This window comes from Gadus morhua, chromosome 19 (genome assembly GCF_902167405.1).
Source record: "Gadus morhua chromosome 19, gadMor3.0, whole genome shotgun sequence".
Taxonomy (NCBI): domain Eukaryota; kingdom Metazoa; phylum Chordata; class Actinopteri; order Gadiformes; family Gadidae; genus Gadus; species Gadus morhua.
The window spans coordinates 17507432-17525248 of NC_044066.1; the positions used below are offsets into that span (position 1 = coordinate 17507432).

At 51.8% G+C, this 17817-nt stretch overlaps 1 protein-coding gene across 1 annotated transcript in view; it reads left to right on the forward strand.

Moving 5' to 3' along the window:
- Positions 1-17817, forward strand: part of snd1 (staphylococcal nuclease and tudor domain containing 1) — a gene marked incomplete in the record, with an annotated part of 184689 nt that overhangs the window by 2176 nt on the left and 164696 nt on the right. The window contains 8 exon segments of the mRNA XM_030341190.1: positions 253-402; positions 1519-1639; positions 1880-1961; positions 7723-7883; positions 9840-9931; positions 11172-11330; positions 13467-13573; positions 14745-14835. Coding sequence (XP_030197050.1) covers positions 253-402; positions 1519-1639; positions 1880-1961; positions 7723-7883; positions 9840-9931; positions 11172-11330; positions 13467-13573; positions 14745-14835 — 963 coding nt within the window.

The following is a 17817-nucleotide window of genomic DNA, read 5'->3' on the forward strand; positions in this document are numbered from 1 at the left end:
AATGCACCGGTGCCTCTTTAGCCTCTAGCAGCGTTCTAGAGGCTCGAGAGTCCTGGCTCACACATTCACCGCCACGCAAGTTCAACTCAGCAACCTATAGATTATTGTTTGAGGTTGTTTTCCCCGTATGAACGCTTTCTCCCTATTTGACGGCGGCGAGACGCTCAGCGCAGTAGAAGGGACTCGTCCGTCCGTCCGTCCTCCTTGTATGACTGAATGTCCCCTAACTGTGTGGCGTCCCCCCCCCCGCAGGTCTTGTCGGGCTGCGCCATCATCGTGCGGGGTCAGCCCCGCGGAGGCCCGCCCCCCGAGCGGCAGATCAACCTCAGCAACATCCGCGCCGGGGCTATGGCCCGGCGCGCAGCCCAGAGCCAGCCCGACGCCAAGGACACCCCTGACGAGGTGAGACCCCCCCGCCAGGGGACGCTGCGCTGCATGTTGTCCCGTCGGGGCCCACTGAGGCCAGCCAGGGGCCTCACGGGGAACCGGAACAGGGGGCAGTTTCTGTTCGCATAAGTGTAACCCCAAGAGATATTTTTTTTTTTTTTTGCTGCCTCGAAGCACTACCCTGGAGATCCAGAGTTCTCGCGACAGCACAATTTGAATTTGCTCTGCGAGTCACTCTGGGAACGAGCAAAATACTCAGCCCCCGATTCCCCTGGGTCCGAACATTAACCAATCACGTCGGTGTATCTGATGTAGGCGGGCCGACAGCGTTGCGGTTTTACCGACCGGATACGGCGAGAGTCGTATCTATTGGTTAGCCCCGCTCACCAAAAGGCGCCTTCAGTTGGGCCCTTTTCATTACTCGTTGTCAGACTTCTAGATGTGGGTCTGGATTTCCGGGCTACCGAAGAACACAGAGCTGCTCGAAAGTAGAACAGTCTTGATTACAGATTGATCAAATTGAATCCCGATGGATTATTACACATCTTTACATGAGCTATGCTACATTAAAGCACACCCGGACAGCCTGTTGGACTTGTACTGCTGTTGTTGTTGGAGCATGTTATGTTATAAAGACGCGGTAACGTAGCTACTGAATAACCGGTTCACTTGAGTAAATCAGTCACAATATCCCACTGCTTGAAAAGTGTGTTAATGGTAAAGCGTGTGTGGGTACTGGCTGTCTCTCCTCATGACATGACCCCCCCCCCCCCCCCCCCCCCCCCAAAAAAAAACCGCTGCGGCCTGCAATTGGTTAACAATTCATCACGTTTCACCCCAATTCACTGCGACGCTAAATCCTAAAACGTTACATTCCAATTTAGTTTGCTGTTTTCTCATCTTCACGTGGGTCATAAAAACTGCGATATGCGTAATGCATTCTGTTAAAAGAAAGGAGGAAAACGTTTATCAATGCAACAATGGCTGGTGTCCCAGACTATTCAGTCCTTTATCGTAGGGTCGTTATTATCTGGATGACGCCTCTGCTTCATTAGAGGTGTACATGAACACTGGGCAGGCTGAGCACACACAGTGGTACCGCATTCAGAAATACGTTGTTGTCGTTTCCAGCCATGGGCGTTCCAGGCCAGAGAGTTCCTGCGCAAAAAGCTGATCGGCAAAGAGGTGTGCTTCAACGTGGAGATCAAGACCGCTCTGGGCAGAGAGTACGGCATGGTGTACCTCGGCCGGGGTGAGTACTCTACCCCTCTCAAGCTAGTGTAGGACACAGCAGGCGTGTCCGTGTCTGAATACTGTTTGCACACAGAGACGGAGAATCAAGCGTGTGTTGTCTTTAGCGAACCAGCCTCCTCAGAAAAAGTGTGTGTGTGTGTGTGTGTCACTGTATATCACGGACCTAAGGTTTTGCTTGCCAACGCCACGGCCTCTGTTGACTGAACGTTGTGTTACGTTTGTGCGTCGCTCACCATAGACACAACAGGAGAGAACCTGGCGGAGTCCCTCGTGAACGAAGGCCTGGCCACAGTCCGCAGGGAAGGAATCCGCGGAAACAAGTAAGAGTCCTCTTGTGTGACTGTTGAGCTTCTACGGGTCAGCGTTGATCTGAGCGTGATCCGATGCTGGTTTATTCAGGTCGGTCAGTGAAAAAGAAAGCACATTATTGGGAATGTAAAATAGGATGTGGGGAAAGGAAATGGTCACACTGTAAAACGGCGTGTTTGCACCCACAAGGTTGTAGACCACCATCACATTCCTACAAATGGATAATATGATTATAATATTCACCAACAATATTGGTGGCTGTGATCGTGGATTGTCATACAATTTAAATCAAACTTATTGGCAATCGGAAGTAATTCTGCAACAGTTTGATTTGAATAAAGAGATGGGAAGTTGATCTGAAAAAATAACTGCTGCTGAATAAATAGTTTCACAGATTTCCCTATCAAAAGTCCCCATCACTGCATAATCTTCCCCCTCCCCCTCATAATTGATCCAATGGGTTGAAATATGTCTGGCTACTCCTGAAAGGGTGTTGGCACTGAGGGACATTATTGGTACAGCTTATTGGTGAAATTAGATGGAATACCGCTAGGCCCCGCATGGTGGCAGTGTTGCCCTGCTCCAGCAGGGGGAAAACGCACGCACACAGACACACATGCACAGCGGAACATGGACACGGACACGCTGACACTCACACACACACACATACATATGGACACGGACACATGGACACGCACAAGCGCACACAGAGATCGTATGGGCACACACACACACACACAGAGCCCCAGTTTACACTACACATTAAAGGCAATTTGACTCGCGCTGTCGGATCTTCCAACAGCGACTGTCTTAATAATTATCTGCTAATGTCGTTCTGAGCGTCATGTGCGGTGGCCTCAATCGTCCGCCAACGTAAACGATGCTTTGCATATTTGTGGGCGTCATTTGGCCCCAATGGCTCGCGCCATTACTTATGGAGGACTTCAGGCTGAACCCCCCCCCCCCCCCCCCCCTCCTCACACATTGGCCTCTGACACACATTGAGTCACTTTGCTCGGGTACGCTGCTCCCACTAAACTATGGGGTGATGGTGATTACAGGGGCGGGGGGGGCCTTAATGATAATGGCACCGTGGACTTTGCAGTTGGGTCGTGACTTTAGGAGTGTATGTGTGTGTGTGTGTGTGTCTGTCTGAGCGTGCTGTCATCAGGATTATGTCTAGGGGACAAGGCTCGGGGATGCCAGACTGTTTGCTAGGATGAACACGTTCCCGCTATTTTGCTGTGTAGGGTCCAATCTCTGCCTTCACCTATACATCCTAATCCACTTCCTGCTGAAAAGACGGCAAAACAAAAGCTCCAATTCAGATTCACGTTATTTAAACGTTAGTAGGGCTTGGTTGCAAGCTCGTTTTTGATGATCTGCATCTGTGCAGTGTGCACGGAAGGCTGCTATGTGAGAAGCCTATGCTCTCTGCTGCAATACATGCTTTATCCACAAGGGGGCAGGTCGGGGACGGATCACAATCAGTTTCATGCTTTTTGTGATATTGAGCAAAGCTTCCAACATGGTGGCAACTCGCTGTTGGCAAATACGTAGGTTTAGGGTCGATTGACAACCCAAAGCCTTTGCTTTCATTTTTTTTTAAAACTTCTCAAATTCTAATGAGGTTATCTGCCACAACAACACAATAAAGCTGGTGGCAGCTAGTCCTTGGCTCAGCTAAAAGTAAAAATCGAGTGTATGTGTGCTTTGATGTCATGGTCACAGATGAGACAAATTATGAATGATGAGTTTACGTCAAGCACAGCTGATTTATTGTCCCTTCAGCTTATGCATCTCGACATTATTCAGCAAAGTGTCGACGCGTACAACGTTTAAAGTGTTGATGATGTGCACAACGCACCACACCAACAACCGCTGTGCACGCGCATCAGCTTCTTGACTCGCAGAAGATTAGAACAAACGCCGGGAGTTTTGTGAGACGCACAAATCGGAACGTGTTCACTAATCCCCTGCCTCGTATTGTTCAACCGAGTGTCTCAAGAGTGGCAGATTCAAACCCAATAAACAACACATGGGTAGTAAGTATTGTTTTAGTTTACTTTAAACGAACAAGGTGTCAGTCCTCGTCGCAGAGCCTCAGATATAATTGTTTTATCCTGACGCGTCCTTCTCCCGTTTCCTCCACTGCTGATGTCCTGCTGGTAGGCAGACGATGGCCGCGGCGTGCGAGCAGTGCAGCGGGGCCGCTCTCATGTGGAAGCTGCAGTCTGAATCCCCTCGGGTCGTCTCTGCGGTTTCTCGCCTCTAATTAGACACAATGCTCAGAGCCGCCGGCCTGTCCATGCACTTTGCTGAGCAACAATTTATTTTTCCAACCCAATGAGGATGTGGGGGTGGGGGGGGGGGGGGGGGGGGGGGGGGGGGGGGGGGGGGGGGGGGGGATTTAATGATGGCGCTTCACATTACGAATATATTTTTGCCAAATGTGTGGGTTTGTACCGGTGTGCCTCGAAATCTCAACTGACAACCCCATTTCTTGGCTATTGTTTTTATTTTGTTTTTATGCTTCCCGATTTCTTTCGCGCACACACACACGCACACAGACACACACAGACACACAGATGCGCATACAGTGTCGTATTACTGAACCAAAAAGTAGCCCACTCGGAGAGTGTCTGACGGGCAGACTCCCACGACATGCAGCCGATCACCAGTGGCTCTCCTCTCGATACATTTAAATCCCCTCTTCCTACGGGCAAGTCGGGCTTGATTGCATCCGGGCTAATGAGGGTTTCATTCCGGAACGCCTACTCTGCACGCAAACCCGTGTTGTCTCTGGCTCTGCCAGAACTCCCATCCCCAGAGGAGGCTTCGGATGTCCCTGCGCATTAGCCAGGGAAGCCCCCGCCCCCCCAGACAAACCCATTGAGGGGAGGCATGTTCTCCCTCCCCTGCAACGCATCCAGCTTTGGAGCACAACAGGCATTGAAGTAGATAAAGGCGGCGAACATTAGGTCGCGCCCGATCAAGGCGGTGGGTCTTTGGTTGACTGTAGACCACTCGGGGGGGGGGGGGGGGGGGAAAGTGAATGCATGTGCATCATCTCACAGCAGGTCGGTCGGGGGTTATGGTCTCCCCTGTTCACCTTTTGCCTAGGAAGGCGACTGAATCATAGTTCATGTTGTGAACCATGCCTGGATTCATCGAACATGCTGTGGAAAGTTCCTGAATATAAGGCCCGAACTGCAGAAAAACATTGCCTACTTCGAATCTCTTGATCAGAGAAGAAAACGACAAAGAGCTTTTTCCCCAAAACAGAAAGCTTTATCCATTTAGATTTCAAGCCTTGGGTTTCTGTGATTTACTTTAAAGAATCTGTGACCCAAAAAAACAAACCAGCCTGTTTGGAAACGGGACGCGATTCACTCATTCACACGTTCCTCCGAATAACTTCAAAGACATATTTTTTATATAATGAATCCTTAAGTTTAGATCTTTACAAGCCTGTCTTAGTCTGCCTATTTGACAGTTTTTCTTTTGCGTCTGCCGTTCCTTGATTGCACTGTATATCTCCGCCTTTCTGTGCGGCTCTCGACCGCCCGCGTTTAGTGCTTAGTTTAAAGGAGCTTAAACACAATCGACACTCTCCAGCTCAACATTTCATCCCAGGAAGTTTCTACACTCTTGCCTCGTAAGCAAGAATCACTCTCCCCTCTTTGTCTGGCTTTATGTGAAGTGAGTTGGTTTGAAAGTATGTGTGTGTGAGTGTGTGCACTTGGAGGGCAAATCAAAAGCTTAGGCTAATTCAGAACACAGCCAGTGAGTACTTGCGTGGAGTTTCCCATATTCAATGGTATACAATGCGTTTTTAGTTTAATTTGTAACCCTGCTTTGTTGACTAGGCTCCCCAGAGATGTGTCCTCTTTTTCTCTCTTAAACTTAAAGCCGGGATCTCAACATGACCACTGCGGTATCAATCGGAGGGCTGCGCCCACGGACCTAACAAAAGCAGCTTCAGATTGGCTTCTTGCCATTTGTTCATAATAATTGGAATCCAGCACTCACTTTTATGAAGTATTTGCCTGTACTTTTTTATTGTTGAAAAAAAACAAAAAAACTGAATTAATTAGAAAGATTATTGTTTTGAAGTGGCTGTCAGACATGTTTTTGTTTCTTAATTTTCCAAAAAAGAAAAAATGTAAAGCATGAATCTCAATTGGTAATTAATTCATTAGTAGGTGGTGAGTCTGCTTATCAGCTGTCACACGGGACAACGCCACGATGAAAGTCCAGCAACTCTCAATGCCGTCTTTGTTTCTCCACACACTTCTTTCTCCATAGTCATAAACTCTCATCACCATTCTTAACAATTTAAAGGAAATACTAAGGAGCCAGTGAACCCACTGTTTCGGCTTGAATTCGAACACTGGTCGTGAGTGCCTGAGGGCCTCAGAAAAAGGCACTCGAGACGTCACAAAAAGAACGCCACCTCCCTTACTAGCAGTTGGGAATGTTCAGTGTCTTGGGGGGGAATGGCAAAAACATAGGATATCGCTTTTCACTAACTTATTTCAGTTACAGTGATGCAATGGCAAAGCTTTCTATGATGACGATCATATAAGACATAATGCCACGTTAAAGCCATTTCTAATCGGTTTCTGGTTCACTGGCTCTTTAAGGCGCTTTACTGACAAATGGATGATTATCGCTGTGGCCCACTTACTGTACTGAGAACCGTGTCTTTAATGGGCTCGGTCGAATTCTAACGAAGCAGACGACCGGAGGCGTCTGAACGGTCTTTGAGGCCAGAGTGGATGCCAATGTTTTTTTTCTCTTCTTCCTGAAGTGGACTACATGAATAATGATTACTTGGAGGTCCGTGTCCACATCGATGGGGGGGGCCAGATCAAACCACTTTTTAGGAGTGTGTAACATCAGACCCGAAGCCGACGAGGGGCGATCGAAGGCTCCCAAATCAAACCCCGTTCTCGGAGCCATGTCTCCGGTCCGGTTGTTGTTGTTGTGTCCCTTGGGGGAGCGGAGGCGAGAGTTAAAGGACGGTGTTGTTAAATGGCGGGCTGCCTTCATAAAGCCCTCCGACAATGTGGTTATCAGCGCTGCCCTAGGTCTGACTTTCACAGCGAGAGCCGCCGCCGAAACCCTAGGACTGCTAATGAGTTCAATCCGCAACGCGCAAGGGCAGTGGGGAGGGGGGCCTTCTTAAAGCAACAGAGTCAACATCAGCCTGTGAAAACAAATGCGCAAGTTGAATTCCAGCCACGATGCCCAGTGTTTTTTTTCATGCCGTTGCACGGTATAATTGCTTTGCAAATGTAGTTGCCAGGGTGATTCTGGTTTCTATGGTGATTCCTTATTTATTTTTTTATCCCTCCGCTTATACACTTTATTTATTATTTTCGGACTTCATTATAACTGTCTCGACGAACTGAGACGAGGGTTAAGGTCGACGTCTGACAGACGCCCACGACTGCCGGGACGTTGACTCATGCTGTATGTGATGGGCGTGGCTTTCACCAGAGACCCAAACCTGTCTCCAACTTACCTAAAAGTCCCCAATTCGTGATCACTGTAATTAAAATCGAAAAAAGACGACAGCATGCATTTGGAGTTCGTGAGCGAGAGAATGTTTGATAGTCGACCACTTTGTAAAGAATATCGAGAGCCAAAACTGTAAGTGAATGAAATAGCAGTCAGGTCATCCAGAGCATGTGAACTTAAAAGTTGGATATTTACATAGCATCTTCTAACGTCAATCTTACTGTGTGTGTGTGTGTGTGTGTGTAGTCCAGACCAGGTCAGGCTGTGCGAGATGGAGGACCAGTCCAAAGCATCCAGGAAGGGCATGTGGAGCGAGGGCGGAGGCGCCCACACCATCCGAGACATGAAGTACGTCATCGAGAACCCACGGCACTTCGTGGACGCCATGCACCAGAAACCTGTCAACGGTAACCACACACACACGGAGACGCACGCACACACGCACGGAGACGCACGCACACACGCACGGTGACGCAAGCACACACGCATGGAGACGCACGCATGGAGACGCACACACACGGAGACGCACGCATACATGGAGAGACACACACACACACACACACACACACACACACACACACACACACACACACACACACACACACACACACACACACACACACACACACACACACACACACACACACACACACGGGGAGGATAGGCTAGGCTTTCAAAGATACGGCCCACTCTGAAACCCTCCCGTGTCGTCATCCCTCCATCGCTGCAGGGCTCCTCTGTAAACGCCACGTCTCATCAGCTCACCGTAACACGTGGTCCACAGGCAGCGTCACAAAAAAAACACGTATTTTTAACATTGGAAACAATCTATGTCGAATATAAAAAAGATATATATTTATATGAAAGAAAATGAGTCGTGATCGGTGACGCTGGTGCTCACCGCCCAGCCTCAGTGGTTCTTTGGTTGTCGGGGGGGTTAGGGTTAGCGTCCACATGGGGCAGCGTCCACGTGGACCAGCGTCCACATGGAGCAGCGTCCACATGGAGCAGCGTCCACATGGAGCAGCGTCCACGTGGGGCAGCGTCCACGTGGACCAGCGTCCACATGGAGCAGCGTCCACATGGAGCAGCGTCCACATGGAGCAGCGTCCACGTGGGGCAGCGTCCACGTGGGGCAGCGTCCACGTGGAGCAGCGTCCACATGGAGCAGCGTCCACATGGAGCAGCGTCCACATGGAGCAGCGTCCACGCGCTACCACAGGGAACGTTCATTAGGGACGACCCTGATGACTCTGGTGGAGCGGTGAAGCCCGTCGGATAGACAGAACGGAGCTATTCTGGTCTGGGTGAAGCCGGTGTGGCCTCCGTCTCCTTTATGTAACGGCGCCCCCTCCCGCTCTGCCTCTCTCCTGCCTGACGCATAACGCCACCAGCAGCAGATTCATTAGTCACGCGGTAACAGCAGCCCCCCCCCAGCCCATTTTACCCGCCTTTAATTGAATGGAAGGGGGCTGTGAACGTGAACATTTTATTTTATTTCTTTCACGCTGGAGACGCTCGTGGTAGTTTGGAAACGACAGCCAAGTAATCCCCTAGTGAGGCAGCAGAACCAGGGGATTTGAATGTCTCCCTTTTCTTTGGGGGTGATTTAGTAACTGTGTGTGTGTGTGTGTGTGTGTGTGTGTGTGGCCATCCTCAGAGGGGGCCCAGCCTGAAACAATAAAGTAAATAAATAAAGTTATTTTGAGGAGGCATTGAGGAGGTCAAAGCAAAAGGGCGAGCTGAAGGTTTTAAAAATAAAAATCTGCATCGCCTCACCAGTTCTAGGCGTGGGGGTCAGGCGAGTCTCAGAGCTGCGGACGGACATCCATTAGTTCTTCTGAGGCCGCTGGCCCTCTCTGACCATGACTCGCTCCCTCCGGGATCCACCGTTTCCTTGCTCAGTGACCATCCGTCTGTAAAGCAGATCGGAACGCTGCTAACTAATGACTACACGGCGTTCAAAGCGCTGAACCCGGGCCCGAAGGCGGAGCTTTAACCGGGTCAGGCAGAGGCTAAAATAATTATCAATTGCCAACGTGTGCTGTTGCCCTCTGCACGGTGGCTAGTTTGTCAAAGTGGCGCAACACACAAACATGTTTTTTTTTTCGAAAGCTTCCCCCTGTTCCACGAATAAGGTCACTGCTGCATCCACACTACCGAAGACACGTGATTCATCTCTTTTAACCAACGCTTTTTTTCTCTCTCCATTTTCCTCAATACACACACACACACACACACACACACACACACACACACACACACACACACACCCCTACCCAACACACACACACCCCTACCCAACACACACACACACCCCTACCCAACACACACACCTACACACCCCTACCCAACACACACAGCCATCATCGAGCACGTGCGCGATGGGAGTGTGGTGCGCGCCCTTCTCCTGCCGGACCACTACCTGGTCACCATCATGCTGTCCGGAGTTAAGGTAACCATGGCAACGCACGCACACTCAAAGATCCTCCCTTGTAAAAATAAATAAATGTATATATAATATATCGATATTTTTTAATATTTTTTTGCTGTGGTTGAAAATGATCCGGAATAGTTTGCTGACTGGGAGAACGCACGCGGCGCAGACCTTTACAAACACGGCGACGTAACAAATGAAGGACTCTGCGTCTGATAAAGACGGATGAGCGGCTCCCCCAGACAGATCCGTCACGAGGACAGGCTTCAACGAAGCGAACGTCCCTGCTCTGAGCAGCACGGCGTCCCACTCCCCCCCCAACTCCTCCCGTCAAAACCCCCCCCCCCCCCGCCCCTTTTCCCCAAATTGCCGCCGAGAAAGTTGTCAGGGATGTGTTGTCCAATAAAGCGCAGGAAGGAAAGTAGGAAGCTTAATATTCCGTCAGAAAGCTGCTCGTCCTTCTCCTGGCCGTGCCCGCGGGCCGGTGTTGATACCCTCTCCGCTCGCCGCGTCCCGATCCATCCCTCTCGTCGCCGGGCGCTCCGCCGTTGGCAACCGGCGCCGCTCAAGATAACAAATCTTTTTTCATCTCCCACTCGAAGATACGCCGTTCATTTGGAGACGCTCCTTTTTACTTTATGCTTTCATAACGGGCTGAGTGTTGAAGGCCTGTCGGTGCGAAGACTCTCGCTCTGATACGGCCGCTCGCTTCCTTCTGGGTTTCGTTTATTAAACCCGTTTATACTCGTTTGTGCGACGATACGCCGTGTGAAGGAGGCCGCCTTGCAGGGGGGGGGGGGGGGGCTTTCTGGGAAGGCGATGGGGGTTTGTAAGACGCGCTTTGTAAACGTTGCGTCATGGGGCTGGGGTCGGTTTGCCGAGCAGTTTTTATACAAACGAAAAAACTCAAAGTCCTCACCCGCTGATCTATGTCGCGAAAGAAAAGCTAACGGTTTGATTGTTTGTCGGACCGTACGAGACCCAAGACATGCACATGTTGGGTGTCCCAAAATAATGCATCGTGTCTGGGGACATGTGCATGTCTGGGGACATGTTTGTCTGTGTTTCCATCTGTTTACAATCAAAGTGAAGCCGCCCAGGGCCAGACAATGAAAAGACAACTTCGAATAAACCAAGATGAAGAAATGACAAGGACACTAATAGCAATAAACAACCAGCCAGAGAACCAGACCGATAAACAGACCTAACAGATGGACGAGGAAGAGATGAAGATCTGCTCTCTCTCCCCCCCCCCCAGTGTCCCTCGTTCAAGCGGGAGCCGGACGGCCTGGAGACCCCAGAGGCGTACGCGGCCGAGGCCAAGTTCTTCACAGAGTCGCGCCTGCTGCAGCGCGACGTGCAGATCATCATGGAGAGCTGCCCCAACCAGATCATCCTGGGCACCATCATGCACCCGGTGAGCCCCCCCACCAAGGAGCTCACCTGTTCAGACACTCACTCACCTGTTTCAGACACTCACTCACCTGTTCAGACACTCACTCACCTGTTCAGACACTCACTCACCTGTTCAGACACTCACTCACCTGTTCAGCCACTCACTCACTCACCTGTTCAGCCACTCACTCACTCACTCACCTGTTCAGCCACTCACTCACTCACCTGTTCAGCCACTCACTCACTCACCTGTTCAGCCACTCACTCACTCACCTGTTCAGCCACTCACTCACTCACCTGTTCAGCCACTCACTCACTCACCTGTTCAGCCACTCACTCACTCACCTGTTCAGCCACTCACTCACTCACCTGTTCAGCCACTCACTCACTCACCTGTTCACCCACTCACTCACTCACCTGTTCAGCCACTCACTCACTCACCTGTTCAGCCACTCACTCACTCACCTGTTCAGCCACTCACTCACTCACCTGTTCAGCCACTCACTCACTCACCTGTTCAGCCAGTCACTCACTCACCTGTTCAGCCACTCACTCACTCACCTGTTCAGCCACTCACTCACTCACCTGTTCAGCCACTCACTCACTCACCTGTTCAGCCACTCACTCACTCACCTGTTCAGCCACTCACTCACTCACCTGTTCAGCCACTCACTCACTCACCTGTTCAGCCACTCACTCACTCACCTGTTCAGCCACTCACTCACTCACCTGTTCAGCCACTCACTCACTCACCTGTTCAGCCAGTCACTCACTCACCTGTTCAGCCAGTCACTCACTCACCTGTTCAGCCACTCACTCACTCACCTGTTCAGCCACTCACTCACTCACCTGTTCAGCCACTCACTCACTCACCTGTTCAGCCAGTCACTCACTCACCTGTTCAGCCACTCACTCACTCACCTGTTCAGCCAGTCACTCACTCACCTGTTCAGCCACTCACTCACTCACCTGTTCAGCCACTCACTCACTCACCTGTTCAGCCACTCACTCACTCACCTGTTCAGCCACTCACTCACTCACCTGTTCAGCCACTCACTCACTCACCTGTTCAGCCACTCACTCACTCACCTGTTCAGCCAGTCACTCACTCACCTGTTCAGCCACTCACTCACTCACCTGTTCAGCCACTCACTCACTCACCTGTTCAGCCACTCACTCACTCACCTGTTCAGCCACTCACTCACTCACCTGTTCAGCCACTCACTCACTCACCTGTTCAGCCACTCACTCACTCACCTGTTCAGCCAGTCACTCACTCACCTGTTCAGCCACTCACTCACTCACCTGTTCAGCCAGTCACTCACTCACCTGTTCAGCCACTCACTCACTCACCTGTTCAGCCACTCACTCACTCACCTGTTCAGCCACTCACTCACTCACCTGTTCAGCCACTCACTCACTCACCTGTTCAGCCACTCACTCACTCACCTGTTCAGCCACTCACTCACTCACCTGTTCAGCCACTCACTCACTCACCTGTTCAGCCACTCACTCACTCACCTGTTCAGCCACTCACTCACTCACCTGTTCAGCCACTCACTCACTCACCTGTTCAGCCAGTCACTCGCCCCTTCCACTCCCAGCCCACTCACCCAATCACCCACGCACTTGCTAACTCTCCCTCACTCTCTCCCTCACTCTCTCCCTCACTCTCTCCCTCACTCTCTCCCTCACTCTCTCCCTCACTCTCTCCCTCACTCTCTCTCTCACTCTCTCCCTCACTCTCTCCCTCACTCTCTCCCTCACTCTCTCCCTCACTCTCTCCCTCACTCACTCTCTCCCTCACTCACTCTCTCCCTCACTCTCTCCCTCACTCTCTCCCTCACTCTCTCCCTCACTCTCTCCCTCACTCTCTCCCTCACTCACTCACTCACTCACTCCAGAAGAAGACCCAAGATGGCTGCTCAAGATAAACGGCCATCAACATAAACAAATGTCTAATTTTACCTAGATTCAAAATGATTCACTATATGAGATAAATATTTATCTGGGACGTACCAACGTGCACATGCCCCCCCACACAATGTCTCAGTCGGCCACAGTAAACTCTATTCCTGGTGGGTGGGCGGAGGGGGTAGTGTTTGTGTTGTCCTGGTGATCGGTGCGAGTGTCAACATTTGCCTCCGTTTCCCCGCAGAACGGCAACATCACAGAGCTGCTGTTGAAGGAGGGGTTTGCGCGCTGCGTGGACTGGTCCATGGCCGTCTACACTGGGGGCGCAGAACAGCTCCGAGCAGCCGAGAAGTACGCACCCCCCACAGAGAGACACACAGACACAGACAAACACACACACAGATGGACACAGCAAAGGAAATGCAAAACCCGCCCACGTCTGGGGAAATGACATACGATGGCTTTGAATTGTCTTCCCTATCTTGTTGGGATTCTTGCGTGCGCGTTGTGTAATCACCACGTGTGGATTCAAAGCATGTTTATTTGAGAGTGGTTCATCTTATTCCCCGAAGTGAACACCGTGTGGCCTATGGAATACAGTCTTAAGATCCAAGTGTGTCTTTTCACAGCTATCCATTCTTTGGAATTAGAGAAGCGAAACCATTGTAACTTTAAACGCCCATGTCTCTACAGCAGTACGTTTTCAAATGACCACTCTGAAAGCTCTTTCCCCGTTCCTCATTTTCGTTGTGTTGCTTAGCAGACCATAATCGAATAATTCTGCAAACATTGGTGACCCAATCCCTCTCTGCTCCTCCTCTCTCTGCTCCTCCTCTCTCTGCTCCTCCTCTCTCTGCTCCTCCTCTCTCTGCTCCTCCTCTCTCTGCTCCTCCTCTCTCTGCTGCTCCTCTCTCTGCTCCTCCTCTCTCTGCTCCTCCTCTCTCTGCTCCTCCTCTCTCTGCTCCTCCTCTCTCTGCTCCTCCTCGCTTTGCTCCTCCCCTCTCTGCTCCTCCTCTCTCTGCTCCTCCTCTCTCTGCTCCTCCTCTCTCTGCTCCTCCTCTCTGCTCCCCCTCTCTGCTCCTCCTCTCTCTGCTCCTCCTCTCTCTGCTCCTCCTCTCTCTGCTCCTCCTCTCTCTGCTCCTCCTCTCTGCTCCTCCTCTCTCTGCTCCTCCTCTCTCTGCTCCTCCTCTCTCTGCTCCTCCTCTCTGCTCCTCCTCTCTCTGCTCCTCCTCTCTGCTCCTCCTCTCTGCTCCTCCTCTCTGCTCCTCCTCTCTCTGCTCCTCCTCGCTTTGCTCCTCCCCTCTCTGCTCCTCCTCTCTCTGCTCCTCCTCTCTCTGCTCCTCCTCTCTCTGCTCCTCCTCTCTCTGCTCCTCCTCTCTCTGCTCCTCTCTGCTGCTCCTCCTCTCTCTGCTCCTCTCCTCTCTCTGCTCCTCTCCTCTCTCTGCTCCTCTCCTCTCTCTGCTCCTCCTCCTCTCTGCTCCTCCTCTCTCTGCTCCTCCTCTCCGCTCCTGTGTTGTCCCAGGTCTGCCAAGGAACGCCGGGTGCGCATCTGGAAGGACTACGTGGCGCCCACCGCCAACATAGACCTTAAGGACAGGCAGTTCGTCGCCAAGGTAACCATCCACAGCCAGCCTCGTCTCCAGGGCAGCTCACCATCACTGTTTTTAATTTTTTTATGCCGGGATCGCTCTTTCACTCCGTTTACTAATCAATGCATTCTTTGGTCATGAGTATCGACATAATGACCGGCAGAACCGGCCCCGTTTGAAGTCGCCAAGGCCCAGAGTCCTTCGTTTTGTTGGGTTTATCTGATGAGCAGCCAAGAAAATACTTAATTAGTTTGTGTTGGTAAACGCCGTAAGGCAACTCATTTGTCAAGCAACGGGCGAATACTAATTTGTCAAGCTATGAGTGGCGAATGTTGAATGAATTAGTTCTAGTGGCTTGCAGACTCGACCGAGCTGACGCTGCGCTGTCACAATAATAAAGGTGTAGTTACGGTTGTTTGGAAAATAAATTGTGGGGGTGGGGGGGGCAACGGCGCAGAACTTTGGGAGGGGCGCGCCCGGCAACGGCGAAATGCAGCAATACAGAATATCAGCACGACACGCAGACATCAGCCATCACACAGAAGACTATTATTGAGTGCCAGGGGAAACTTGTTTCCTAGTTACCACACAGCTCTTTCTGTTCCACCGCCGGCACTTCGACAAAAAAACAGATCTGCTGTGATGCCACTCGCCCGTTCGTCGTGCTCTTCCAGAGATGCTGCCTAGGAGCCAAAAGCACTTGCCGGCTTTTAATGAAACATCCCCCCCCTCCCTCTAAACACCTTACCTTGGGAACAGAACCAGCCCCCGTAGGCTCTGAAGACGTAGAGCTAGACGGCGCTAAGCACCGACCTTCAAGTGCTCAGGAATCAAACTCAGAACCGCCCGGAACGTCCCCTACAAAGCCCAGGGACGGGGGGAGATATTGGCTCTGGCGATTCCCCGCACAAGGCCCCAAGGAGGGCAGGGGAGGGTGGATTAAGTGTCCCCAATACAAACGATTAGGGACACCCCCTCCCAACGCCTCCACCACTGCCAGCCCCGCCGGCCCCCCCAGCCCTGTCAGCACCTATTACTGTAATGGACTGCAATGGACCCCCCTAAATAGGTTGCTGAAGTCTTAACTTTGTTGTTGCCCCTGAAATGCCACGTTGTAAGTCATTTCTCCGCCATGGCGAGTTACCGCTTTAAATCTCCTATTCTCTGCGCGTGTTTTTAGTAAAGGTGTGCGCCGCGACTCAGAATACGCCTTTTTTTTTTAACCGTCTTCCTTTAGGGATGATTTGAAAAAAATATATGCACACGGGGTAGAGGAACCTTAATACCTTGGAGTTTGTCTTTTTATCTGCCCTCGTGCGCCAACCCCCCCCCCCCCCCCCCCCCAACAGACCCTGAACTTTTAAGACCCTGAAAAATTCATGCCCCGCCCGCAGCTTACATAAAGGTGTTGCTTCTGCAATCTGCTTACAGAATGAGTTTGAGAAGCTGCAGACGCACTGAGAAAATAGGCTGGGGGGGGGGGGGGGGTCGACTGAAAAGGATGTGCAGTGCTGATATTTGCCGTTCCTAAAGTCATTGACAATGCCCCTATCGCATCCGTGTGCAGACTCGGCAAAGCCAGGGAAAGCGAGGCTGTTGTATGTATGCATGTACCGGGGGGACGGCTCGACTGGCGGAGAGCGCAGGGGTTTCTTTATATAATGCTGCAGCATTACCACTGCAACCGTGCCTTTGGCGCACGCACATACGCACGTGCACGCGCACACACACAAGCATGAGCACACGCACGCACGCACGCACGCACGCACACACGAGTACTTGCACGCACCAGGGCGCCCAGACGAACGTGTAGCCCTGGCAGCTGCTGGTAGCGTGAGTCAGTTTGTTTTGGGGCTAGTGGGACGGCCAGCCTCCAGCGTAAACACTTCCCCCCATTACTCCTTAGCGTCCGCATGCTTCATTTATTTCTGGATTGATTCATAAGACCTCCCGTATTATTATTTTTATATTTTTACATGCGTGTGCGGGGATGGTCTTCTGGGAAGCAACGGGAGTACACACACATCGACTAGGAAGGAAGCGCTCAACGTTTGTTGTAATTAGTCGGAGGGGGGCGTGGTCGCGGAGAGGTCGTGTGTGTTTTAAGTTCAGGTGTTGGCCCGGACGGGGCTGGTTGAGCTATCCACCACCTCGGACGTCATTGGTTGAGCCTGGGCCTGTCAGCAGGCACAGGTCTATGGGGGTGGGGGGGCGTCTGTCACCACGGCCCACAGGAGCTCCTGACAGATGTGTCGGCCACAGAGACATCTGTCCATATGTCTCATCATCAACGTCAACATCCGCGCCGCTGTCAGCGTCCTCCTCCTCCTCCTCCTCCTCCTCCTCCTATTCTTCTTCTTTCCACTCCACCTTTTTATTATTAATTGAGTGAAGGAGAGTGCGGTCTCAATTCCCACTAGTCAATCATGCTGACTCATGTGCTTTGATTCCTCGCTCGCTCTCGCTAACCCCCTCTTTCACTGTCTCGGTCTCTCTCTCTGTCTCTCCCTCTCTCCGTCTATATCTCTCTCTGTCTCTCTGTCTGTCTCTCTCTGTCTCTGTCTCTGTCTTTGTCTTTGTCTCTGTCTCTGTCTCTCTCTCTGTCCCTCCCTCTCTCCGTCTGTCTCTCTGTCTCTCTCCCCCTCTCTGTCTTCCTTGCTCTACTCTGCCTCATCTCCACCCGGACCAGAAACGGGCGGATTCAGGCCACGTCCCAACAGTCCCACCCCTTTCATCCCCGTTGCTCTCCTCCCTCACCCCCTCCCCTCCCCTCCCTCCCTCCCTCCCTCCCTCCCCTCCCCCCTTGCGGGCGATCACTCACTTCTTCTTCCACTTGATGGATAAAAGGCGACGCGGTGAGGAGCCTCTTCGCCGGCTCCTCGCCGCCGAACGCCGGCGGCACGGCCCCGGGTCGCCCGCTGAGGAAACGCGCGCTCGCTTCATCCGCCGGTCGCGTCGTCCTGGAGGAGTTCAGGACTCACAGGGCGACGGATCTGAGTTAAAGTC